The following is a 24,026-nucleotide window of genomic DNA, read 5'->3' as shown; positions in this document are numbered from 1 at the left end:
GCCAGCAAGAAAGGAGAAGGCAGCGGTTTGGATCCGCACCATGGTTTCTCCAAGGTGTTTCCCACCTCGGCACCCCTCAGAGCCCCACAGCTTGCCCTGTGCCTGGTGGAGAGGGGATGGCCTCCCGGCTGTGTTGTGCTTATCTCGCCCTGGTCCATGGTCCAGGGCGCTGCCATGTGCAGACATCTATTTGCTGTGGTAAGAGCAAGGCTAGGCCCCAGCAGAGCCAACAGGAGCCACCACATATGAGGTCCCAACATGCCACCTCAGCCCATGGCTTGTCCCCACAGCCCTCCTGCTTTGGGGGGGAGCAGGAGGGGACTGAAGGGTGAGTTTGCCCCATGGGCTGCATACTGCCAGGTTGGCATAAAGAATCATGGAGGGGTTTGGGTTGAAGGGACCTTAAAGCTCCTCCAGCTCCAACCCCTGCCACAGGCAGGGACCCCTTCCACTGGAGCAGCTGCTCCAAGCCCCTGTGTCCAACCTGGCCTTGAGCACTGCCAGGGATGGGGCAGCCACAGCTTCTCTGGGCACCCTGTGCCAGCACCTCAGCACCCTCACAGGGAAGGAGTTGGGGCACATGAGCTCCATTTCCCTGCACAGCTGCATCCCTGAGCCCCTTTCCCTGCCCAAAAGGCAGAGCCCAGTGCTCAGGGCTGCAGTTGCTGTGGGGAGATGCTGAGCACAGCCCTGAGCATCTCTGGTCCTGCAGCTGGGTGCTGCCATCACACCTGGGTCCCCAGTCCTCCATCCCATCACTTGCCCACTTTACCTCCTGCCTCTGGCTGCAGTAACCCCTAAAACTCCAAGCACAGATCATTGGGGAGCATCCGCAGACAGCATCAGTGCTGCAGGTGCTTTACCTGACCCTGTCTCTGTGTGGAACCTGGGGAGATGAAGTTTGGCCTCTGCTCTCTGTGCTCCACAAGGAAGGGGCTGTGCATCCGCCTCCTGGGACATCTGCTGCCCAGTTTCTCCTTAAGTGATTTCCTTAAGGCATCCCTATGGCCCCATGTTCTCCAGAGGGGCTGACACAGCAACACATTCCTACATCCAGACTTGGAATTTCGGGGCTATTCTCTACAAGCAGCTCTTTGTCACGTTCTTAATGCCCCTGTGCCCTGTGCTGAGCGAACGGGGATATGGAAATCCTGCAGGAGATCTCTTTCTCCCAGCTGGACGGTTCAGATGCCAAAGTCCACACGAGTTCCCTCCACCAGCCCGTGGCCAACAACCAGCTGGTGTGAAATGTGCTGATTTTCCTCTCGCTGGCCATGGGGAGGGCTTGGGGTTTGTTTCCAAGCAGTAATCACTGGAACACAAAGCCCAGGCTAAAAATGACACTTGGTGGTTTTCATTGTGATTTCTTTTGTGTTCTTTTCCTCATCTTTATTTGGCAACTCTCATCCTAAAGGAGTTTTCACGCTTAACTTCTAAATTAAGCACCACTTAATTTTGGGGCATGGACCAAGTTGCATTGTAGCACAAAACAAGCAGAGCAGATGAGGAACTGAGCATCTCATTTTCACCCCGTTGAAAAAAAGCCCCAGCAATAGAAAATCATCTCTCATGGGAACTGAGATGGGAGCGATGTGAAGAATCCAGCTCTGCAGCCCTCAGGGCAAATGCACAGAGCTGCTGCCCCACCAGAGATCATAGAATCTTCACAGAATCCCAGACTGGTTTGTGCTGGAAGGGATCTTAAAGCTCATCCAGTTCCAACCCCTGCCACGAGCAGGGACCCCTTCCACTGGAGCAGTTTGCTCCAAGCCCCTGTGCCCAACCTGGCCTTGAACACTGACAGGGATGGGGCAGCCACAGCTTCTCTGGGCACCCTGTGCCAGCGCCTCAGCACCCTCACAGGGGAGAGCTTCTGCCTAAGAGCTCATCTCAGTCTCCCCTGTTCTGGCAGGTTCAAGCCATTCCCCTTGGCCTATGTCTCCAAAAGGCCAATTCCTGACTTTCCCCAGGCTTGCTCTGGACCATTGGCCATTCCCCCTGCAGGGCAAACCCTTGCAGGGTCACCTGTGGCTCCCTGGAGCAGTTGGCAATAATTAGCTGTGATTAATGAAGAGCCAGAATCAATTGCACATGAGGAGCAAATCCATCAGCTCAGAGCAAACAAAGGCAACCCCCAAGTCACACCGGTGGGGATGGGTTCTAGGCTGGGGACCTTTGAGCCCAGACCCAGGCTCTTGTCCCTGCTCTGCTGGCCCTGAGCCTTGTGGTGCCCCATGGGCTGGGATCAGGCTTGGCTGGTGGAGGCAAAGCCCATCCAGCTTCCACCGGAGCTGCCCTTTGCTTCTGGGTTACCCATTAACTCCCTCCCCTGCCTGACCTTCTGCAGGGGTAGCTTCAGCTGAGCTTTAGACCCGATTTCACCCAAGTGGTGGTGGTTTTGTCTGTCCTGTCCCTGCTGCTCCTTGCCTGCTCCCCACAGCTCCCTGTGCAGCATCACAGCTTCATCCCTGCACACCTGCTCTAAAAGCAGCTCTGCCACCATCCCCATGTGGTGATCCCGGTCCCATGCCTGCTCTCCTGGTGGGACAAAGCCAGCGCTGCCAGCCTTGGGGTGCAGACCTGCTCCTGTGATCACATCACAGCATGGCCATCAATGGAACCCGGGGCACTCGGTGGGTGCCATCCACACACAGCCAAAATTCCCAGAGGATCAGGGCTGGCGATTGTAGGAGCTGCAGTAACACAGACACAGAGTGGAATGCTGCTTGCTTTTACCTCCCTTTGAAGGAGCAGCACCATTGGGAACGTGCCTGGGCAGGCAGGAATAGGAGCGGGGGTTGTTGGATCCAAGGGAATGAGAAAGGTTGGGAAAACCCTGCTGGCCTGGGGCTGCACAAGGGGAGCAGGGATGTTCTTGGGTCTGGATAACAACAGCAGGTATTTGGGATGGGGCTGGAGGTGGGTGACACCAGGGGTGATGTGGGTGCTCAGGGAGTTGTGGGTGCAGGACACTGCATGGAGCAGGGCTCACCACACTGCTGCTCCCCTGGGCTGGTGCTTCCTGAGCACCCAGCATTGCCCTGAAATCACTGCAGACCCTGTGAAAGCTCCTGTTTTCCTTACTGAGCCCCCTCCCCGCCGGAGCAGCTTCTGGTGTGCATCTCCTCTGGTTCCCAGCGCTGCTCTCTTTGTTGAGGTGAGTTCAAGTAAAGCCATGTTGAAACACTCTTTCACCAAGAGGGAACTGAAGCATTTCCTTCCCTAAAACACCAAAATGCTTCAGTTGGATTTCCCCAGAACACCCCAAACGCGGTTTCCCGTTCCCAGCCCAACCCATCCCTTGATGAAAGCCCTGAACTGCTCCGTTTGCTGCTAAACCGCGCCGGGAGGGAGCAATCCGGCAGCACCACAACGGTTCCCCCCCCCCTCTTTCCTCCCCTTTGCCTGCACCCCGGAGCCCGGCTTCACTTGGGGGCTTCTGTACCAGGGGCTACCCCGCGGCGGTTGCCTCCAGCCGGAGCCGGCGGTGGCTGCGCAGGGTGGGAGCGGTGCTGGAGCCCAACACTAAGTTATGGAGGGGGGATCCCTGCGCGCTGGGGGAGCGGGCGGGGGCGGCGTGGGGAGGTGCAGACAAAGGGGCCCGGTTCGCTGCCGGGTCAGTAAATGTTTAATCCCAGCTCGCAGAAGAAGCGGCTCCAAAGCGGAGCCGGTGCCTCCTCCCTCCGGCTCGCACCCTCCCTCCCGCAGCTCCGCAGGACGATCCCAGCCCGCTCCAAGGTGCGGGACGGAGCCGGGCTGCGAGAGGAGGAGGAGGTCGGGAAGTTTGTAGGGATCCTGCGCTGCTCCCGCGGTTGAGGTGCCTGGGATGGGGTCTCCGCACTGGAAGCGGCTCTGCCTCCTGCTCCTGGCGGGTTTAACATCCTCCCTGCTCCTCTACGGTCACTACTACGCTACGGTGGAGTCGTCCGGCAGCCAGAGGGTCCTGGCCAGGTAAGGAGGGGAAGGGGAAGCGGGATGGGTGAATCCAGCATGAGGAGTCGTGCACTGGGGCGGGGAGGGGCCATTGGGGTGCTGTTGGGGTGCTGGTGCGGGCCCTTTAGTGCAGGTTATCCCGCTGTGCTCCCGCTTGATGGCTGCCGTGGGAAATGTGCTTGCAGCAGGTTCTGCCCCCCCCTAAGGTGTCCTGGGCATCTCCGAGCCCAGGGGTGCCCAGAGGGGGACCTCGGGGCCGTGGGGGGCTGCGGGGGTCCCTGTGTGTGCTCAGCCCATCGCAGTGCGAAGGAACCGCTGCTGGGTCCAGGGGTGACTGCGGGTGCTCAGTCCCCAGCAGGATCGAACCCCTTTCAGCAGCCGTTGCATCCCCACTGGGCTGAGGATCGGAGCCGGTTGTCCGAGGGGAGGTCTGGTCCCCATGGAGCTGCACCGATCCCCGGGGCTGTCCCCAACCCCTTGCAAACTCCCAGGGCTGCAGCACGTCCCAAACCCCACCGGTGTGCATCACCCCCTTTGTGCTCCCTGCATCCCCCGGCCCCCCCAAGCCCTTTTGGGTCTCCCCGGTGCTGGGGTCCCGCAGGGAGCCCTGGGGAGCGTGGCCGAGCAGGGCTGAGGGAGCGCTTGCCCTGCAGCTCCGGCCGCCTGCCTCTGCTGCGAGCATCAGGTGATGTGCGAGGGAAGTGCCATGGGTGTCCCTCCCCTCCACACTGGGTGCTCTGGGTGCAGCACAGCGCAGCCGCCTGGGTGCTGCCCGGCAATGGAGGATGCTGTGGGGACCGGAGCCAGCCCTGGGAAGGGTCCAGATTCTCCTCTCTTTTCCCTGTTTGGGAGCGGGGGCTCTCCCTGCCCCCTGCTGTCATCCCAGGGCAGGGATCCCCTCTCCACCGGGCTTGCGCAGCAGCAGGACCCCAGCAGCCCTGGCAGAGGTTGCTGTTTCCCCCCTTGCTGTGTGGCTGAGCGGAGGTGCCAATGGCAGCAGCGTTGGATGGTGCTTAGGGCTGGGGTGTGAGCAGCTCCCTGCAAAGAGCTTGATGAGAGTCCATGAGAGGGGAACCTGAGGCCCACGAGGGCAGCAGGCTGTGCGCAAGGACCATGCTGGAGCTTGGAATGGGAACCAGCCGTGCACTGACGTAAGGTCTGTGGCCCATCCCCAGAGCAGGGTGTGGAGGAGACCCATGGGGTGGGTGCTGGGTGCAGGTTCCCATCACTGCCTGATCCTGCCCCAGCCCTGAGTCCCCCACTGCAGAGCCAGCCCAGATCCTGCCCCACAGCTGACGGGATTTGGGGGTCAGCTCCTCCAGCCCCAGAGAGGAGTCCAGGGTGAGGTAATGGGAAGCTGAGGTGTGCTCCAAAGCTCTCCTGGGCTTTTCCTCTTGGCTTTAATTCAGCTGCTAAAGAGAGACCCAAACCAGAGCGAATCCTGTTTCTGGTTACAAACACACTGCCCAAAATCGCTCTGCACCAGGACCAGAGGAATCGGCGCTGCCCAGCTGAGGGATGCGGGGCTGAACCGGAGGTGGTGCAGGGACAGCCGCTGTGTCACACACGGATGTGCCACCACAGAGCATGCGCTTCCCACCCTCACACCATCAGGGGAGGCCACGTTTTGGCCAGGAGCTTTGTGTGAGCTGTGTCCATGGTGGCTCACAGGAGGTGAAGGGGTCAGGAGGATGCTGAACCCCTCGTTGATGCTGGGTGCTGCAGCACCGAATCACCCATGGCAGTGCTGTGGTTCAGCACAAAGCCGGTGACAGCACTGAGGCCCTATGGAGGTGGGTGAGGTGCCCCTGTCCCTGCAGAGCCAACCACCCTGCGGTCTGCAGCCAAATCCCTGGAGCCCTGGGGTCCGGCTGGGCACAGCCCTGTCCCCTCCATCCCCAGCCATCCACGGAGCAGCACCAGTGAGCTGCTGGCATCACCCACGGATGACTGCAGGGCTCTGCCCAGCCTCCAGTGCCGCTGCTGGATGATGCTTCCTGGAGCCCAGCCCTGTGTGGTGGGATGGAGCAAACCCCTTCCCAGAGCCGGTTCACGCTGCTGCTCCCGCTCCCTCAGAGAGCTCAGCGGGGCCCTGGGCCTGTTTGCTGAAGATAAGGCAGGAGTGTGTGCTCAGGGCGCTCAGCTGCTGTTATCTGCCAGGGCTGCGGGGCGGCCAAGGACCACAAACGTCAGCCGTGAGAGCCGCACGGTGCAGAGCACACCCAGGCTTGGCCGGGCCGGTGCTGCCCCACAGCCCCATTGTGCATCGGCAGCGTTGTCACCGTCTGAGTCAAGGCGGCGGCACGAGGAGCTCCGCCACATCCTGGCGCTGACGTCAAAGCCGTTGGCTGCCCGCAGCCCGGCTGTGTCTGCACAGGGGGCCCTGGGCCATGGGCAGGATGGGAGCTGGCTCCAGCACCCACAGCTGGGATGCGGGCGCAGGGATGGGGTTCACAGGGCAGCGCATGGAGCAATGAGGAGGAGGCCATGGCTGGATGTGGCACCCGGCTCCCATCAAACGTCAGCAGGAGCCAACCTGCCTGATCCCAGTGGATCAGAGCCTCCAGCATCCCAGGCACAGGAACCTCCACTGGCAGCACCAGGGTCTTGCGTTGTCCTGGATGAGCCTGGGAAGGAGAAGGGAATGGTGTGAACCGATGGGATGGGCAGAGATGGGGCTCATGAGCCTGATGGGGACAGGCTGGGGAGGTGATGGAGTAGGAGGGGCTGTTTGTGGCAGCTCCTGGGCATGGAGTGTGAGGGGAGCAGCTCCCATGGGTTGTGTCTCCATGGACAGGCAAAAGGTGAGCGGGCAAAGCAGGGTTTGGTGCTGCCCAGGAGCTGGCTGGGTTTGGAGCAAGGAGGTTTCTGCAGTCCCTGGTCTGTCACTTGGGTGCTCCTGCTTGCGAGGCCCATGGGAGCTCCCTTCCAACCCCTGATGATCCTGGCTGTGTGTGATGGAGGAGGGCAGCAGGGCTGGGGTCCCACAGCACTGAGCTGCAGCACATGGGGAGATGCAGCTCCATGTCCCTGTAGCTGCTGCAGGGCTCCTGCATGGGGGAGCTTTGCTTGGCTGGGCTGTGCTGCTGCACCTGGCAGAGCTGGGCTGAAGGAGCTCCAGGGCTCCTGCAGCCTTTGGATGTCCTTGCCCAGCCTTGCTGAGCACCATCCTGCCAGGAGCAGGCAGGTTTGCTCAGGCTGGGCTTGTTGAGATGCTCGCAGTGATAACACCAGGAAGCAGTGGTTCCAGCATCAGCCTGGGTGGTTCAGCCCCACACTGATGGATCCTCTCCAGGGATTTGTCCTCCCTCCTCTGTGCCAGCTCCAGTGCTCCTGGAATGAGCCTCAGGGATGAGCTGAGGCTCTCCCTGTGCTGTGGCCAGCTCCGGTGTCAGCACCTCTACACTGCGCACAGCAGGATGGCTCTTTGCATGTGCTTGGAGGGTAGGATGTGGCCATGGGGCAGAGCTAAGCTGGGGAGCTTGGCCCTGGGCTGGAGCATGTGTGTGTGTGGGTGCTCTTCAGGGCAGCGGTTCCTGCTGGGGAGATGCCTTTTCATGGCAAGATGGTTTGACTGGAAGAGCTGCAGTGGCCATGCCCAGGCTCTGCAGGGACACTTGCACCCTCTGCATCCCCTGTCCAGAGCTGGATGTTCTGGGATGGTGCAAAGAGGGAGCTGGGACTAAATCATAGAATCAATCCCAGACTGGGTTGGGTTGAAGGGACCTTAAAACTCCTCCAGCTCCAACCCCTGCCACAGGCAGGGACACCTTCCACTGGAGCAGCTGCTCCAAGCCCCTGTGTCCAACCTGGCCTTGAACACTGCCAGGGATGGGGCAGCCACAGCTTCTCTGGGCACCCTGTGCCAGCGCCTCAGCACCCTCACAGGGAACAGCTTCTGCCTAAGAGCTCATCTCAGTCTCCCCTCGGGCAGGTTCAAGCCATTCCCCTTGGCCTGTCCCTACAGGCCCTTGTCCCAAGCCCCTCTCCAGCTTTCCTGCAGCCCCTTTAGGCACTGGAGCTGCTCTCAGGTCTCCCCTTCAGGAGCCTTCTCTTGTCCAGGCTGCCCCAGCCCAGCTCAGCCTGGCTCCAGAGCAGAGCTGCTCCAGCCCTCGCAGCATCTCCATGGCCTCCTCTGGCCTTGCTCCAACAGCTCCAGGTCCCTCTTGTGCTGCTGCCCCAGAGCTGGATCAGGGCTGCAGGAGGGGTTCATGGGGTCCATGCTTGGGGAGATGCTCCAGCCCCAGCAAGGCACTGGGCTTTGCCCCATGTCCTGCCATACCCCGTGGCACAGAGCAGGGTTTGGGTGGGGAATGAGCCTGTATGTGCTCCTGGGCAGAGTTGTGGGTGCTGCTGGTGCTGGCAGGGGCTGTGCTGGGGATGGAAACCCAACGCTGCCGAGCTCCACTCCCCACCTGCCCCTACCTGTCCCTGTGCCGCAGGCGGAGCTCCCAGAACAAGGGGCCCTTGTCTCCACCACAATGCCCCTGTTCTGGCCTGGGCACCTGCCCCTGCCGGCACTGGGGGGCTCTGAAGGGCTCTGTGTGCAGGGATGAATGGGAGCCTGTTCCCCTCCGGTGGGCTCCCACCTCCTGCCCGGCCCCAGCCCCACATCGCCTGGGGCTGGGGCTGCTCTGCCTGGCTCAGGGCACCCCGAAATTGTCAGCAGGGAACCCTCTGCTTCTGTCCCTCAGTGTTCCTCAGCTGGCCCCATGGCAGAGGGGTCCCACACACCCCAAGAGCCTCCAGATTCCAGTTATCGATTGCTTCTCCAGTCCCCCGGCTCCCAGCTTGTCCCAGCCCTGCTGTCTTTGGGCTTGGGAAGGGTGGGATGGTGGGGGAGCCATGGAGGTCTCAGCAGGAACCCCCCGAGGATGCGGGTTTTGGTCCATGGGGTCCAGCAGAAGGCAGCCGCTGCCTGCACAGACCCTGCCCTTTGCCAGTCCTCTGCAGCACACAGGGATGGGTTGGGGAGCAGAGAGGTGACGTGGTCCTGCCCCATGGATCTCACACCTGGGGGAGGTCTCGGGGTGCTCCCGGCTGATCCTCCCCCTCCTTCCCACAGCCTCCTGCAGCCGGAGCCGCTGGTCCTGGCTCCACCGGGGGCATCGCGACGGGCCGGGAGCCACCCATGGGCCCTTGGAGGGGGCTCGAAGCCCTTCAAGGTTCCCATTGCTGCACTGCAGGAGCCCCAGCCCAGCAGGAAGCAGGTAACCATGGGGTCACAGGAGGGGCTGGGGTGGGAAGGAGCACAAGGTCATCCAGTTCCAACCCCTGCCATGGGTACAGTGCCCCCAGTGCCCCCCTTGCTGGGCAAGATCCGTGTGGGGAAGCAGAGAATGAGCAGTGCTGTCTGGAAGGGGTTTTGTGTGTGTGTGTGTGATGACCTCCATCCATGCACATGGGTTTTCCCAGGCCTCCCTATGGCTGTTGCAGCATGTCCCTGAGCAATTCCCCACTATGAAAGCTGGTGCCAGCATCACTCACTGCCTCACTCCTCCTGTGAACCTGGGCCACCAGCCCGGGATGCAGAGCCATGAGGATGGATCCAGGACCTGGTTTTGGGCATGGGGGCTGTTCTTACACAGCAGAGGCCTTCAGCAGGGTGTCCACACTGGTCTGTCATGAGGCTCAGGCTCCGTCTGTAAGCCCTGCTCCTCCCAGCCCCGCTGAGCTGGGTACCAGGGGCTGTTTCGCAGCGGGAAGCTGTGGTGTGAGGCAGTGCCCTGCTGGGTGACCCAGAGCATCCGATGCACAAGGAGCTCTTCTGCTCCTGGGTTTGTCCTCCCCTCGAGGGGCAGAGATGCCCAAGGGGAGGCAGACCCAGGCTGGAGACTGACCCAGGGTCCTGCTCCCTCCAGCCGAGCACGTGCGTCCACTCGGTGAGGAGCAGAGCCAAGGCAGACCCCAAGTTTGGGGAGATCTTCCGCTTCGAGAGCCCGGTGCTGATGTGGGACCAGCACTTCAGCCCGGACACCTGGGACAGGCTGAAGACGCGGCACGTCCCCTACGGCTGGCAGGGCTTGTCCCACACAGGTACGGACCCAGCCGGGATGGGGTGGCAGCAGTTGGGGTTAGGGGGCAATGGGAGGGTGTGGGGTGGTTAAAGGGGTGCAGGGAGCCCTGCAGGGACCTTGATCTGTTCCCACTCCTGCTCCCAGGCGGGTTTGCAAATGCCACCGGCTGCATCTTGTGACATTCCCCAGAATAAAAGCTCCAGTGTGTGCTCCATTATTAACTGGGGCCGGAGGAGCTCGGACAACCCGGCCCATTGTGCTGGAGGGAGATTGTTTCCCTTCCTACCCCAAACCCACTCCTTGCTCTCCCCAGCAGCCGCTGGCTTCAATCCCTGCGCTGGGAAGTGCTGGGGACAATGGGTGGGAGTGAACCAGGGGCAGCTGCAAGGAGACATTGTCAGGAAGGGTCATGGCCAGTGCAGGCAGCAGCATCCGCAGGGCTGGAGATGTCCGGACGCATCCCTGTGCCTTGCATGGCTGCTGTTTGGAGCAGGCTTTGAGTGTGGGGCTGTGGGGAGGTGGCACAAAGCCTGGGAGAGCAGGAGCGGGCTGGTGTCCCCCCATCCCATCCCATCCTACCACTCTCCTCACTTGTGTGCTGCCCCGGGATGTGCCCTTGCACCAGCTCACCCGTGCCTGTGTCTCACACTGAAGTGTGAGGATGCTCACGGGGCTGATCTGCACCTTTTCCCACTGACGGGCCCCATCCTGCTCTGTTCCAGTGGTGGGCAGCACCCTCCGGCTCCTCAACACCTCTGCCAACAGCCACCTCTTCGACAGGGACAGGATCCCCGGGGGCTGTGTGCGCTGTGCCGTGGTGGGCAACGGCGGCATCCTCAATGGCTCGCGGCAGGGCACGGCCATTGACGCGCACGACCTGGTCTTCAGGTGAGGATGGGGCCGGGCAGGATGGGGCCGTGGTGCTGGGGAGGGGCCAGCCCCGGGCATGCATCCCGTGCTCTTCCCACAGGCTCAATGGGGCCGTCATCAAAGGCTTCGAGGAGGATGTTGGCACCAAGATCTCCTTTTATGGCTTCACGGTGAACACCATGAAGAACTCCCTCATCGCCTATGAGGAGTACGGCTTCACCCAGATACCCCAGGGCAAGGTGAGACCCGAGGGCTTGCTGGGGAGGAGGTGACCCCCAATTGTCCCTCAGGACTCCCCATCTCTGGAGCCCTCAGTCCTTGTCCTGCTGGTTGGGCAGTGCCCCAAGGGCCCCCTGAGTGCCACAGCTGTGTCCCTGCTGCAGGACCTGAAGTACATCTTCATCCCCTCGGATGCCCGTGACTACATCATGCTGAGGTCGGCCATCCAGGGCAGCACGGTCCCAGAGGGCTCCGACAAAGGGGACGAGTGAGTAGCCCCCAAGATCCCCCCAGCACCTTTGGTGATGCAGTGGAGGGAGCAGGACTTGCCTGTCCTCACCCCACATCTGTCCCTGGAGGGATAAACCCCAAGCAGCCCCAGGGCTCCCATGACACGAGTTCTGCCTCTCTCCTCGCCCTGCGCAGGCCACGCAAGTATTTTGGACCAGAAGCATCTGCTGAGAAGTTCAAGCTGCTGCATCCAGATTTCTTGCAGTACCTGACAACCAGGTGAGGGTGATGGGCTCAGACCGGCTGTATCCTGCCACTGCTCTCCCCAGTGCAGACCAGTGGTGCCCAGCACCAAAGCACAATCCCAGTACCCCCCAGGCACTGGGACCACCTCTGCCCTGTGTTCTGCAAACAAGGCAGAGGCATCCCTCCCCTGCCATTCTGATCCACTGCAGCACAACTCACATTCCCTCCTACACCTCACTGTGCCTTGCCTCCCATTTCATACAACCACAGAGTGGTTTGGGTTGAAGGGACCTGAAAGCTCCTCCAGCTCCAACCCCTGCCACGGGCAGGGACCCCTTCCACTGGAGCAGCTGCTCCAAGCCCCTGTGTCCAACCTGGCCTTGAACACTGCCAGGGATGGGGCAGACACAGCTCCTATGGGCACCCTGTGCCAGTGCCTCAGCACCCTCACAGGGAAGAGCTTCTGCCTAAGAGCTCATCTCAGTCTCCCCTTGGGCAGGTTCAAGCCATTCCCCTTGGCCTGTCCCTACAGGCCCTTGTCCCAAGCCCCTCTCCAGGTTTCCTGCAGCCCCTTTAGGCACTGGAGCTGCTCTCAGGCCTCCCCTTCAGGAGCCTTCTCTTGTCCAGGCTACCCCAGCCCAGCTCTCTCAGCCTGGCTCCAGAGCAGAGCTGCTCCAGCCCTCGCAGCAGCTCCCAGAAGGAATCAAATTTTGGCTCAGAGCTAACAAGAGCAGAGGTGGGGCTCACCGGGATTGTCCTTTCCTACCTTGGATGAAAGCAGGCACCTGCATTGAGGCGATCTCAAACAGCAGTGAGGTGCCTGCAGCAGATGAGCTGAACCCTCGTAGCAGTCATCAGTGAATCCACACGAGCCCTGGCATTTCATTCAGTGCTCCTGCCTTGCTGGGCAGGTGCTGGGGGCTGGCAGGGGCTGCTGGCTTCAGCACCCCCCTGATGTACTGTGTGCTCCAACAGGTTCCTGCGGTCAGAGCTGCTGGACACGCGGTATGGATCGCTCTACATGCCCAGCACTGGTGCCCTCATGCTCCTCACTGCGCTCCACACCTGCGACCAGGTACAGGGACACAGGGACACCTTCCCCTGGGGACACAGGGATCCCCCCTAGAGTTGTGGGGGGTTTGGAAGAGCTGCTGTAAGCTCATGGTGAGGACTGGCCTGTTCACCCCATGTCCCTGTCCAGGTGAGCCCTGACCCTGTTCCTTCTGTCCCACCTCCCTCCCCGCAGGTCAGTGCCTATGGGTTCATCACCACCAACTATGAGCAGTTCTCAGACCATTACTTCGAGGTGGAGAAGAAACCCTTGGTGTTTTATGCCAACCATGACATGATGCTGGAGGCAGCTCTGTGGAGGAGCCTGCACCGAGCAGGGATCATGACCCTGTACCAGCGGTGAGGCCGGGTGCCTGCCCACACGGGCAAGGTCAAGGACTCCTGTGGCTCTTTTCCTCTTCCCTGAAGGCCACCTTCTCCCTCCGGAGGGCTCTGCCAGCCCAGCCCAAGGAGCAGCCCCGCCGCACTGCAGCCGGCAGTGGTGCGACGGTAAGGGGCAAGCTGAAGCTGGTAGAGGATCCTCTGGGATCTCCAGCAATGTTTCATGGCTCAGTGTGATTGGATGTGGCCTTTGGGGCACTAAGAAACACCATGGCACGTGGTTGTGACCTTCCAGCCCCGTGAACACGGATGTGGGGCCCATGTGAGGTACCATGATGGTGGAAGAAGATGCTGGAGATGTGTACCTGTGTACACCCTTCACCATCATGCTCAAATGCTCATCACCATGGTGGGACCACAACAGGCGTGATGGATCCTTGGAGTGGTGACTGGATCATCTCAGCAACCCGAACGTGGTGTGACTGGAGAACACCTCCCTCCAGGCTGCAGAAAGCCCCATCTCCAGCCAGCTCTGGATTGACGTGCTGCTGTCCAGAAGGATCTGTTTGCCTCCATGACCAGCAGGAGAGTCTTGGCTTCGCTGCCCTCTCCTGCAGCAGACACACAGTGTGCCCTCTCATTTTGCCTTTCTCCAGGTCATGGTGTTTTCAAGCAAGGTTTAAAAGCCATCAGCTGTGGGTAGGGTTACTGCAGCTCAACTGGGACCTCACAAACATGGCTGGACTTTGGGCATCCTGGAACTGAGAGGGTCTACATCCCACGTGTGCAGGGGAGTGGGTTTGGTGGAGCTTCCTTCTGTGGGGATTATGCAGTGCCCTCCATGTGAGGAGGCAGACCCAAGCCAGTTGGGTGATGGACCCTGAGTGATTGTTACTCCTCCCCAAAGCCTGAGGGGATGATGGTTTGGAACCCATGTAAGCCAGTGCTAAGACCCTCTGGGGAGCTGCTCCATCCGGTGTTTAGGGCACTGCAGAGGGAGTGGTGTGACCAGAGACTTTCCCACTCCATAATGACATAAATACTGAATGATTGTTCTCTTTTATGCCTGTTTCTGTTGTTTCTAGGAGGGGGTGAGGCCTCCACCTCCCACAGCAGAAGGGCTGTAGCATGTAGCAGTGAGCCTTTGGCTGAGGAACAGCCCCAGTCACAGCAATGGGGCCATTCCCCATCCAGGGTTAATCCCTGGAGCCCTGCGTGGATGTGTTGGATCTATGGGAGCAGCTTCCGATCATGGCCTTTTTCCACTTGGGATGCTCTGTGCTGTGCGTCAGGAGAAGGGAACAATTCACTGCAGAGATGGCAAGAGATAGGCAGGCTGTGAGCCAGGGAACTTCAAACCCCCCTCGAGCTCACAACAGGCTGCTTTCAGCCAGTTCAAAGGAGCAGTACAGAAGGTTGGTCTCTGATTCAGATGTAATCTCAAGCTTGGAACATATCTTGTGTTCCCAGATCTCAAAATTAACCTTTGTTTGCATCAGAACCACCTCACAATGGTACCAAGGCAGCCTGTCAGGCCTGTTTTTTATTCACAAGCACTCAGCAAAACCTCCTGCATGACAAGAACAAACCTGATCCTCACATCACCCGACCAGACAGCACCAAAGCCTCCTCAAACCAGCTCTGGCCAAGCCTCAGCAAAACCCATTCAGGCGACTTGGACCATGGCACCTTGATGCACAGGGCAAAAAGAGGTTTTACAAATGAGCAGTCCCGGTGCAGATTCCTGCCAGGAATCCCATCCAGCTCATGAGCAGAGCTCTTTGTGCATAACAGGAACTGCACCTCCGTTTTCCTTTCCAAAAGGGGTTTCCAAGCTATGTGTACCCTGCCCCAGAGTTAAACACACTCCATTTGACCAGACAAGGAATCCCATGGCTCTACTATTTATGAAGACAGGCTGAGAAAGTTGGGGCTGTTCAGCCTGGAGAAGCTGTGTGGAGACCTCAGAGCAGCCTCCAGTGTCTGAAGGGGGGCTATAGGGATCCTGGGAAGGGACTCTTCATTAGGGACTGTAGTGATAGGACAAGGAGTAATGGGTTAAAACTTAAAACAGGGGAAGTTTAGATTTGATATAAGGAAGAAGTTCCTTACTGTGAGGGTGGTGAGGCACTGGAATGGGTTGCCCAGGGAGGTTGTGAATACTCCATCCCTGGCAGTGTTCAAGGCCAGGTTGGACAGAGCCTTGGGTGACCTGGTTTAGTGTGAAGTGTCCCTGCCCATGGGGCATGCTCACTATTCTATGATTCTACTACTGCTTCTCTTCTTATCTTCAAGCTTCCAAGCAAAACACAAGAGCCATTTCTGTCAGTCTTGGGCTTAGCTGCAAGTCATTTTGTCACACTGCTTTTCCTATCTTTCCTAGCAGTTCCTGCTATCATGAAGTACTTTTCCAGTGTCTGCAGGCTGAATGTCTTGAAGTACTGGGGAGGAGCAGGTTTTGCTGTAAGAGTAAGCTCACAACTGCTTGTATTTCTGAAAGAAAGGATTTTAACCCCAAATCCTCTCTCCCTGCTCAAACCCCTCTCTGCTTAAGTAGATAACCTTGACAAAAACAACCAAACTAACTTGGACTCTCAAGATTTTCCACAACTTGTTTTATTGTGGAACAGCAAACAGCAGGGACCCACTTCTTCCTCCTGCCAGCTGCACATCGGGTCCTAGGTAAGAAAAGACAGTGTCAGAGCAGAGCAAGTGTCAGCTGAAGAGCTCTTCATCTGCAATATTTGTTCAAGAATTCAGGGTTCAGGAAACAAAAATTGCTCCCCCCACAGCCAATGGCATTAGCACCCAAATCCTCTTTGGCTTTACTGGGAACTTACCCACGATGGGGCAGCAGTAAGAAGCCTGCAGTTACACACTGGTGGCCATTTCACACCGTTTCCAGTGATCTATCAATGGCCATTTGTGAGATCTGCTCCAGAACCATCTTCCTCCTGATGCTTCTAGAGTTGGAAGACACCACAAAGCAATGCTGTAACTGCTTTCCTAGAAATACTTTGTTCTGAAACCATCCTTTTTCTCAAAGTACTTCTCCCCCTTTTCTCCTTGGAAGCTAAAAGCCCCACATGCTCTTCCCAGTGACGGGTCCCACTTGAACACAGCGGTATTGACAAAGCAATCACTGTGACTGTTGGTTTGTAGCACCATTCCCTCACATCCTGCACAACAACCCTGGTTGTTAAGGAAGTTCACTGTCACCTTTGCTGGCTCAGCCTGTCAGGAAATGTTAATGATCTTTTGCAAACAAATGCAAACTCTTGTTAAATAAAGCATGAAATTATTCAGCAGAATGGAGCTGTCAGCTACCTGGAGACAAAGTGCTGCTCCAGCCTGGGTGTTCCATGACTGTACGTTCAGTGGGAGAAAACCACATTTCTTACCCTGCCCTTCAACCTGCTGCTGTGCCTCCCTGGTTGGAGAAGCAGCTTAAAAGCTGTTCACAGATTGAATCTGTGCTGTGGCAACAGCAGCCAGTTACTCCCTGTCCCGAGCCTTGCTGTGCTAGAGAGCCTGCGTGTCTGGGACAGTGCTTGTGCATCACCAGGGCATGAAGATAAGGAGATGCTGCTTTTGCCCTACTGGCACCACTCCTGTCATTGGGAATCTCTGCAAGACCTGTTGAGGGGCCATAAGCCTCAGTGGACAGTTTTCTCCCTCACAGCCGAGACATCGGACAGGGATAACGACACATCACAGGCTTGGTTTCTCTCCTGCCCTTGGCTCTATGAACTCCTTAAGTTCTATACAATTCCATACAAAGACACCCAGATGCTGCCCCAGTGTTTTTCCTGATGACTAGTATTTTTTCTGGTAAGCATTCAACGACAAGGTTGTCTGCTCAGCAATGACTCGTGCTGCCTACACACAGATCGAAACCCAGCAGCATGCGATACCAAAGCATTCTCTTACCAGTTTGAAGCCCAACTTGGTCTCCTGCCAAAGTTGTCTTTGGACAGCATTAGAGCCCCAGGCCTCTGCAGGATGATTTCCTCCTAAATACAAGATGTATTGAGCACTGTTAGTAACAGCATTTTACACTGGGTCACAGAGCAAGAGTTTAAGACAGGAAGGTTTCCATTCAGAGGCAAGTTTTGTCTCTCAAACTCAGCACAGCAGAAACCTGTCCCTCAGAGACAAAGGCACCCGTTTGCCAGTGTGCTGTGTCACTCAGACAAGAAACTCTGGGACATGGATGCTATCTAAATCCTTGCTTATTAATAAAACCCACGCTAACCCTGTGACTTCAATGGTTTATATCCTTTTGAGCCACTTCAAGCAGACACCCTCCTCCTCATCATAAACATCTTAATCCAACTCCCTCCTTGCACACAATAATCCACTCCTGGATATCAAGTGTGTTTGGATTTACTTGAGCAATACATCCAAGCAGACACAACCCTGCTGGGGAAGGTATTCTTCAGGGTGTGCCCTTGCTAGGACCACCCTTTGGTGTATGTGAACTGCTCTTCCCCACCCCCAGCAACCTGATACAGGTTTGAAACTGTCTCAGTGCACCTCCTGGTAGGCAAACAGAACAATTATTCTTTCACTGGGCCTACTGCTGCAGAAATACAGGTATGAGATGAGCTGTGGCAGGTGTCTCCATAATGGGCTGTCATCCAATCCCTCCTAATCCTTTCTACTCCTGCTCATCTTTGACCACGCTGACAAGCAGCTGCTCTACTGGGCACCAGCACCAGTCAAATTCCCATTCATACAGGGCTGCCTGTCAACTTGTGCTCCATGGCAGCAGAGAGCTGCACAGTCAGGTGCCAGCTGCAACAAAGCTACAGCCTTGATTGGCTTAATTGCATTAATCAAGCATTGGGCTTTTATCTCTCCTACCAGTAACAGCAGGGAGACAAGGGCTATCATCTGACAGCAGAGTACTGTTTCCACAGCCCAGTGAGAGGAGAAACCTACATGACAAGGTAAGAATGCTGTTTCTTACCATGGTGCAGGTTTAGGGTTGGTCCAGCGATGGAATCAGCCTCCTGAGCAGGTGAGTGTTTTCACCCCGGCTTTGCACCATGCCACACTCTGAAACAGGAAGGAGCCAGAGTCAGCTCATACAACAAACCATCCCTTTACCTTTGTGTATTTAGTGCTGAGCCTCAGAGTTAACCTTCCACAGAAGAAAGCTCAATTTCAGACAGGGATAACTTGTATCATCACTAGCTCAGCTTCCAGGGCAGCTGAAACCTGACCCACACAGGGCCACCCCCAAGACCTCAAGCCTGTTCTTGGCTCTGTGTTTGCCTCCCTCTCGGCCAAGCGCAACGGGAATGCGGCCCCTGGCTCGCTCAACCTCGCTGCCTGCAGGGTGCTTGAAGACAGCCCTGCCGCTGTACCGATGGCAAAGCACGGGCTGAGCTATGCCGGCTGCTCATCCTCCCACAGGCGCTGCAGGGGAGGAATCGGGGTAAGCGTGGTGCGGCAGCGCCCGGGCCAGGAGCATCCCCGCACGGAGCGGGCCGGAGCCGGGCTCTGCCTCCCTCACCCACCACAGCGGGGAGGCCGCCCCATTGCATCCCCACAGGCAGCTCTCAAGGCGCCGCCGCACCGCAATCGCCATTACCGGCAGCGCGCAGGGGTGCCCCGCTCGCCCTCCCGCTGTCTCCGCACCGCTGAGGCCGCCGTGCCCGCGGATGGCTGCCGATGACGGCCCGCGGTACTCACCCCCGCCGCACGGCCGCCATGCTGCCCGGAAGAGAACGCGGGCAGAAAAGGTGCCGGGGCGCGGCTACCAGATCTCGCGAGAGGCGCGCGGGCTCACGGGAACGGCGGTCCCGACCTTCAGTGGGGTCGGGCATGGCCGGGGCGGGGGATCCGGATGCGGTACTGGGTGTGGGGGTGTTTGCAGGAGGCACTGGGGGGGTTCAGCCCTGTGAGGGTGCTGAGGTGCTGGCACAGGGTGCCCAGAGAAGCTGTGGCTGCCCCATCCCTGGCAGTGTTCAAGGCCAGGTTGGACACGGGCTTGGAGCAGCTGCTCCAGTGGAAGGGGTCCCTGCCTGTGGCAGGGGTTGGAGCTGGAGGAGCTTTAAGTTCCCTTCAACCCAAACCAGGCTGGGATTCTGCACCATCAGGCTGCTCATGAATTGTGTTAGTTCATTCTTGTGCCCTGTTCAGTAGGGAGACACACACAGAATCACAGAATCAGGCTGGAAAAGCCCTTTAAGCTCACCCAGTCCAACCCTTACCCCAGCCCTGCCAAGGCCACCCCTAACCCATGGCACTGAGGCCTCGTCTCCACGCTGTGTGAACACTTGCAGGGCCGGTGCCTGCAGCCCTGCCCTGGGCAGCCTGTTCCAATGCCTGAGCACCCTCTGGGGCAGGAATTGTTCTGATGCGTGGATAGACTCCACAACTCGTTACAGTTGTGAAGTAGGTATGCTTTTATTTAGCGCTGAGGTGTGTGGAGATAGCTCCTCCAAAGTATGCACACCTCAGGGTTGTTTTCCCTTTACATTTCTTAAGGTATACATATGCATTAGGTTACTCTATACACAAGGTCCTTTGTGCCTGCGCAGTGCCGTCTCTGTTCATGGCCAGCGGTCTCAAGATGAAGTAAATGAGTCTTCCTCTTCTTAAACTGTTCACCTTTTAATCTTCACGCATGACCTTAGGGTTTGATCGGTGCCCAAGCCATAAACCATCTGCTTTTGTCCCTAATCAGTAGAACTAAGCATCTGCTTTTCCCCCTTATCAGTAGAATCAGGCATCTGCTTCTCCCCTTGTCAGTAGTTAATGCCTTGGCATTGTCTAGTAGGCATGATAGGTATTCAGGACAAACAATACTTTTGTTTAAGCAATTCCTCTAACCTCCTTGTACAATTTCTCTGTATTACCCCCCTGTACATTGGTTACCCCTGTATCAGTTCCTCAGCTCCATCTAAACCTGCCCTGGTGCAGCTTGAGGCCGTTTCCTCTTGTCCCATCCCTTGTTCCTTGGGAGCAGAGCCCAGCCCCTCCTGGCTCCATCATCCTGTCAGGCAGTTGCAGGGAGCCATCAGGTCCCCCCTGAGCCTTCACCAGACTGATCCCCCAGGTCCCTCAGCTGTTCCTTGTGCTCCAGGCTTGTACTTGGCTTCTAAAGGCTGAACAAGCATTAGCTTATGTAGGAAGGGGCACACATCAGAAAGGTGAATTAGCAGGAGACTGAGGGTTAGGCAGAGATTAGTTAGTACATAGGTATGTGTGCTTTGAATTTGTGACTCCTCCAGTCTGTACAATGGTCATCTTTCGATGTTAAAACCTGCCATGACATCTATTCAGAGAAAACTCCAGGAACAATCTCGCCAACAGTTTCAAGCTGACAAGCAGGTGTCCTTTATTGCTGCACCGGGAGACATGGGGGATAGCTCCTCCTAACCTGTGTCCCCATATTGTTATACTGGGCATCCTTACATGGTCACTGGGAATATTGCATCATTTTCCAGAAAGTTTCTCTCATGGTTACAAAGATGTGATGCTGGTCTTTAAGGGTTGTTGACTTTTCCCAGCTTAATGAACATTACAGACATAGCAATCATCCTGTCCTTCTACTTACCAGTTAGCTTAAGTGTGCCCATCCTGGCCATCTGCTAGTCCCAGATACTCCCCATCCCCAGGTCCTATTTTTCCATTCTGCTTTTCTTACACCTTTTGTACTAAGCTCCTAAGGACCTGAAACTATGTCAGCTACCTTCAGGCACCGCAGTGATTTTCCATTACAAAGCCATCAAACTTAACATTACTTAGAACTGATTACATTTTGTGCTTTTGTGCCTCCTTGTCTCAATAGGATCCTGTTCAGCTTCTGACCAATACCAAAGTATAAATGTAACCAAAGGGAGAAAAATAAGAATCACAAATGTGCACTTTCTTGCTTCAAAGCTTTATCCACCCTTGAGGTGAAAGGATGCGGTGACTGGAAAAGGAGAGCGGGCAAGTCTGAGTACAGGTGAACCCCCATATCTAGCTGTTGTCACCCCTGAAATGTCTGAGATGTGGGGGGTTTACTGTCCTACAGGGTGTCTGAATCCAAGATGTGCTCATGGAAAGCTGCCCTGTTCCCCACAGCGACAGCAAGAGTAAGCTTCATTGATGTTGCACGGCATGGCCACCTCCTCTGTTGTCTAACCTGACCCTGGGATTGACAAGTCTATGAACACAGCACCTGTGTTATCCCAAAGAGCCGAGTCCCTTGAGCTCAGTGTCTTTGTGCCTGGATCCCTCCGATAGCAGGGAGATGGCTCCATGCTGCCCACCCCGGCTGGCCCTGTGCTCCAGGAGGCCCTTTTCCAGGCAAGGCAGTCAAGTTCCCAGGGACAGGCAGCATGACTTCGTCTGTATTTTTAGTGCCTGGATCCTCCTGGCCTTGTTCCTATTTTAGAACATGAGTTTTCTTTCCAGAGCAAAGATTTAACCCGATCTGTGAGTCCTTTGCTCTCCAGAATGGCCTATGTTGTCTCCTAAAGTCTCTCTTAAAAGTCAGCAGACTGGAAAAGGCATTTTGTTTAATTCTGTTTTTCTTGCAGTGGTGCAAGGAGTCTATAAAGAGATGCCAACGTGCTGTTAAAAATAAGCTGCTTCCAACAGAAGTGGCTGCCTAGGAGGCCTTCTCCAGCCCTCTGTGTCCTCTGCAGAAAGCCTAGCAGGAGACTGGAAGAAGCAACCTATAGTGAGCCCCATCCCCTGGGATGGGAACATGAGAGCTTCTGCACCTTCCTGCCCGGCAGGAGCCTGTTGCACGAGTGCTTGGCCTGGTAGGAAAGCAGATGATGATACAGAATGGCAGCAATTAACAGTCTTCATTGCAGCAGCTTTTGCTCTGTGGAGATGTGGCTGGCAATTTGCCTGACTACTTTTAGCTTTCTGAATAAGCAAATACAGCAGACACCACAACTAGAATTAGTCCTTTAATTCCCCGAGGGATATAAGGTTTTCTTTTTTATTTGGTTGGGTTTGGTTTTAATACAACACTTGTGCAGAGTTCAGATCCTGGAAAGAGAGAAGACGGAGACTTGGATGTGCTGAGGGATTTGCCACCATCTTGGGTTTGGGGTGGAAGCTCTCAGAGTAGCTGCTTGTGCCTACAAATGGATGAGCAGTGCCAGGTACCAGGTGCTCAGGAGAACAGCATGAGCAAGTGCCCAGTCATTATTCCTGTTCGTGGTGCATGGATAATATGTCCAAACTATTTCGGAGGCAGAACAAAACCTTTGGATGAAGAGACATGGTCAGCACCTCACCCATGCCCGTTCTCCTAAACCTCTGCAACTTTGCCTGTATGGGACTTAACTCAGTTTTCTCAGCTCTTCCCTTTAGAGGGCGACCATGTCACACACATCTTGGGCGTGCAACCTTCACCCGGGAGCTGCAGTGCAAGGCAAAGCCTCCCATAGGTCAGCAGAACAGGGTGGCTCTTCTCAAGAGCCTCTGAGCCTTCCTAGAGAAGCTGAGTAAGTGATGGTCTGGTCTGAACCTGTGGTTGAACATACTGTTCTTCCTCAGGCGGTTGCACTGCTGCTCCCAAAGGCAATCCTGATAGACTTCCTGTGGCCAGTCTCCATCCGTTACGGCACTTTCTTGCTCCAGTCTTTGAAAGGTTGAGCAAGAAGGAAAGCTATTTAAAGGGCAGGGAGATCTACATGTGGATGTTTTGGAGCTGCTCTCAGTTTCCCAGCAGAGGATCTGGAGGGGATTGCTTCCTCCAGCAAGTCATATGCTACCTTAAGTTCCCATATTCTGCTTTCTCAAGGTGCTTCAGTATCTGTCATGCAAAGCCACAGCGTTACCCTCTGGTTATCTTTGCGGCAGATAACAGGAGAATGGGCAGAATGTGTGCCAGAGAAGGGGAAGGCAGAAAGACAAACAGAAATCAATGACAGAACCTCTCCAGCTTCAGCTGGGCTTTGATCCCACGCTTCAGTTGAAGGACAAGGCCTCCTCCCAGTTTCCCACCCATTTCCCCTCTCACTGCCCGTAAGTCTCTCCAGGGAGATGCTCTCCATGCTTACTGACAGCAAGTTGATTTCCTCTTGCTTTCCCCCTCTGCCTGTCCTGGTCCCACCATGCAGATAGGGTCCCACAAAGCCTGGGGAAACAAAGCATCTGCTCACTCAGAGATACCCTGCTGTGGTTCTCATCTTCGACATATGGCTGGCGGAGGCAACCAGGGTATCTGAACACATTAAGAAGCTAGTCCCCCACGGCTAGCTGTGTGTGGCTGGCATCAGCCCCCTGTGTGGCTTGATCCTATGAAGCACAAGGAGATGCTGAGGTGCAGGGGGTAGCTAGATTGATGCCTGTCTCTGTTACGTATGCTGTGTGCGCAGCAGTGCACAAAGACCAGTCCCTTGCTGGAGATTGTTTGCTGGGATTTCAGGTGCCAGACTTCCGAGGGAAAAATGTGTAGGGTTTAAAATAAGCCTGCTGCGAGGTCCCAGATCCTGGTGTCTGCTGCTCAAAGCAGGCCCAAGAAATACCAGAAGGGCTCTTTGGAGCTCAGGAGCATACAAGCAACATCTTCCCACATAGGACAAGGCACACTGCAAACAAAATGTCCTTCCCTTCTCCCAGCAGCAAAGCCTTTAAGCCTCCATTGAATGTTAAATACATGCTTAAGCCCATTCCTCCTCAGCATGTTCTGTGTACTTACATAGAACTTTAGCAGGCTCAGGAATGCTCTAAGTGGGGCCTATCTAAAGGCTGAACCTTGTATGCTGAATAACAATAGCTTTATCTTTACATAAGATCTGTGGCTTTTCCTGGGAGGGTGGTGGTATCTGCAGGCAGGGCTACGATGTGGATTCCTGCAGGTACAGAACAGAAAAGGCTCCTCTTTCTCCTCCTGATGGTGCTGAGCAGCCACTCAGCTGTTCTTCTCACTTCCCCTTTTCCTCAAATGCAACAAAACCAGTCTTAAGGTCCTGTCTTCAAGTGCAACAGGGCTTGAGGAGATCGTACCAGGGGAATGGAGACAAGCTGATTGACTGATTCACTATGAGGGTGCTGAGGTGCTGGCACAGGGTGCCCAGAGGAGCTGTGGCTGCCCCATCCCTGGCAGTGTTCAAGGCCAGGTTGGACACAGGGGTTGGAGCAGCTGCTCCAGTG

General features: G+C 56.5%; 1 protein-coding gene, 1 long non-coding RNA gene and 1 other non-coding gene across 6 annotated transcripts; 1 reads left to right on the top strand and 2 right to left on the bottom strand.

Moving 5' to 3' along the window:
* The first annotated feature begins 3,012 nt into the window (after window positions 1-3,012).
* Window positions 3,013-13,971, top strand: ST6GALNAC2 (ST6 N-acetylgalactosaminide alpha-2,6-sialyltransferase 2). Of its 3 annotated transcripts, none has more exons than XM_034067809.1 (10): window positions 3,013-3,157; window positions 3,717-3,951; window positions 8,999-9,143; window positions 9,795-9,969; window positions 10,673-10,838; window positions 10,921-11,059; window positions 11,204-11,307; window positions 11,466-11,549; window positions 12,492-12,591; window positions 12,763-13,971. In XM_034067809.1, exons 2-10 carry the CDS (start codon window positions 3,827-3,829, stop codon window positions 12,928-12,930), a joined length of 1,206 nt encoding a protein of 401 aa, XP_033923700.1. In that variant the 5' UTR covers window positions 3,013-3,157; window positions 3,717-3,826; the 3' UTR covers window positions 12,931-13,971. The 3 variants fall into 3 exon arrangements, with proteins under 3 accessions (XP_033923700.1, XP_005144324.2, XP_033923699.1); XM_005144267.3 differs by having other exon boundaries at window positions 3,639-3,951; XM_034067808.1 differs by lacking the exon at window positions 3,013-3,157 and having other exon boundaries at window positions 3,599-3,951.
* Window positions 13,972-15,496: 1,525 nt separating this feature from the next.
* LOC115945710 (uncharacterized) lies at window positions 15,497-18,555 on the bottom strand. 2 transcript variants are annotated; one of them, XR_004550144.1, is made up of 5 exons: window positions 18,508-18,555; window positions 17,881-17,969; window positions 16,839-16,921; window positions 15,749-15,871; window positions 15,497-15,586 (listed from the first exon to the last, which is right to left on the bottom strand). It is a non-coding gene; the product is annotated as an uncharacterized lncRNA (long non-coding RNA). The 2 variants fall into 2 exon arrangements; XR_004079979.2 differs by lacking the exon at window positions 18,508-18,555 and having other exon boundaries at window positions 17,881-18,311.
* Window positions 18,037-18,112, bottom strand: LOC115945715 (small nucleolar RNA R38). The gene has a single exon (XR_004079982.2). It is a non-coding gene; the product is annotated as a small nucleolar RNA R38 (small nucleolar RNA).
* Window positions 18,556-24,026: the final 5,471 nt, after the last annotated feature.

The sequence above is a fragment of the Melopsittacus undulatus genome, chromosome 11 (genome assembly GCF_012275295.1).
Source record: "Melopsittacus undulatus isolate bMelUnd1 chromosome 11, bMelUnd1.mat.Z, whole genome shotgun sequence".
Lineage (NCBI taxonomy): Eukaryota > Metazoa > Chordata > Aves > Psittaciformes > Psittaculidae > Melopsittacus > Melopsittacus undulatus.
Note: the sequence above shows the minus strand (reverse complement) of the source record. Positions and strands in the feature narration are given on the sequence as shown.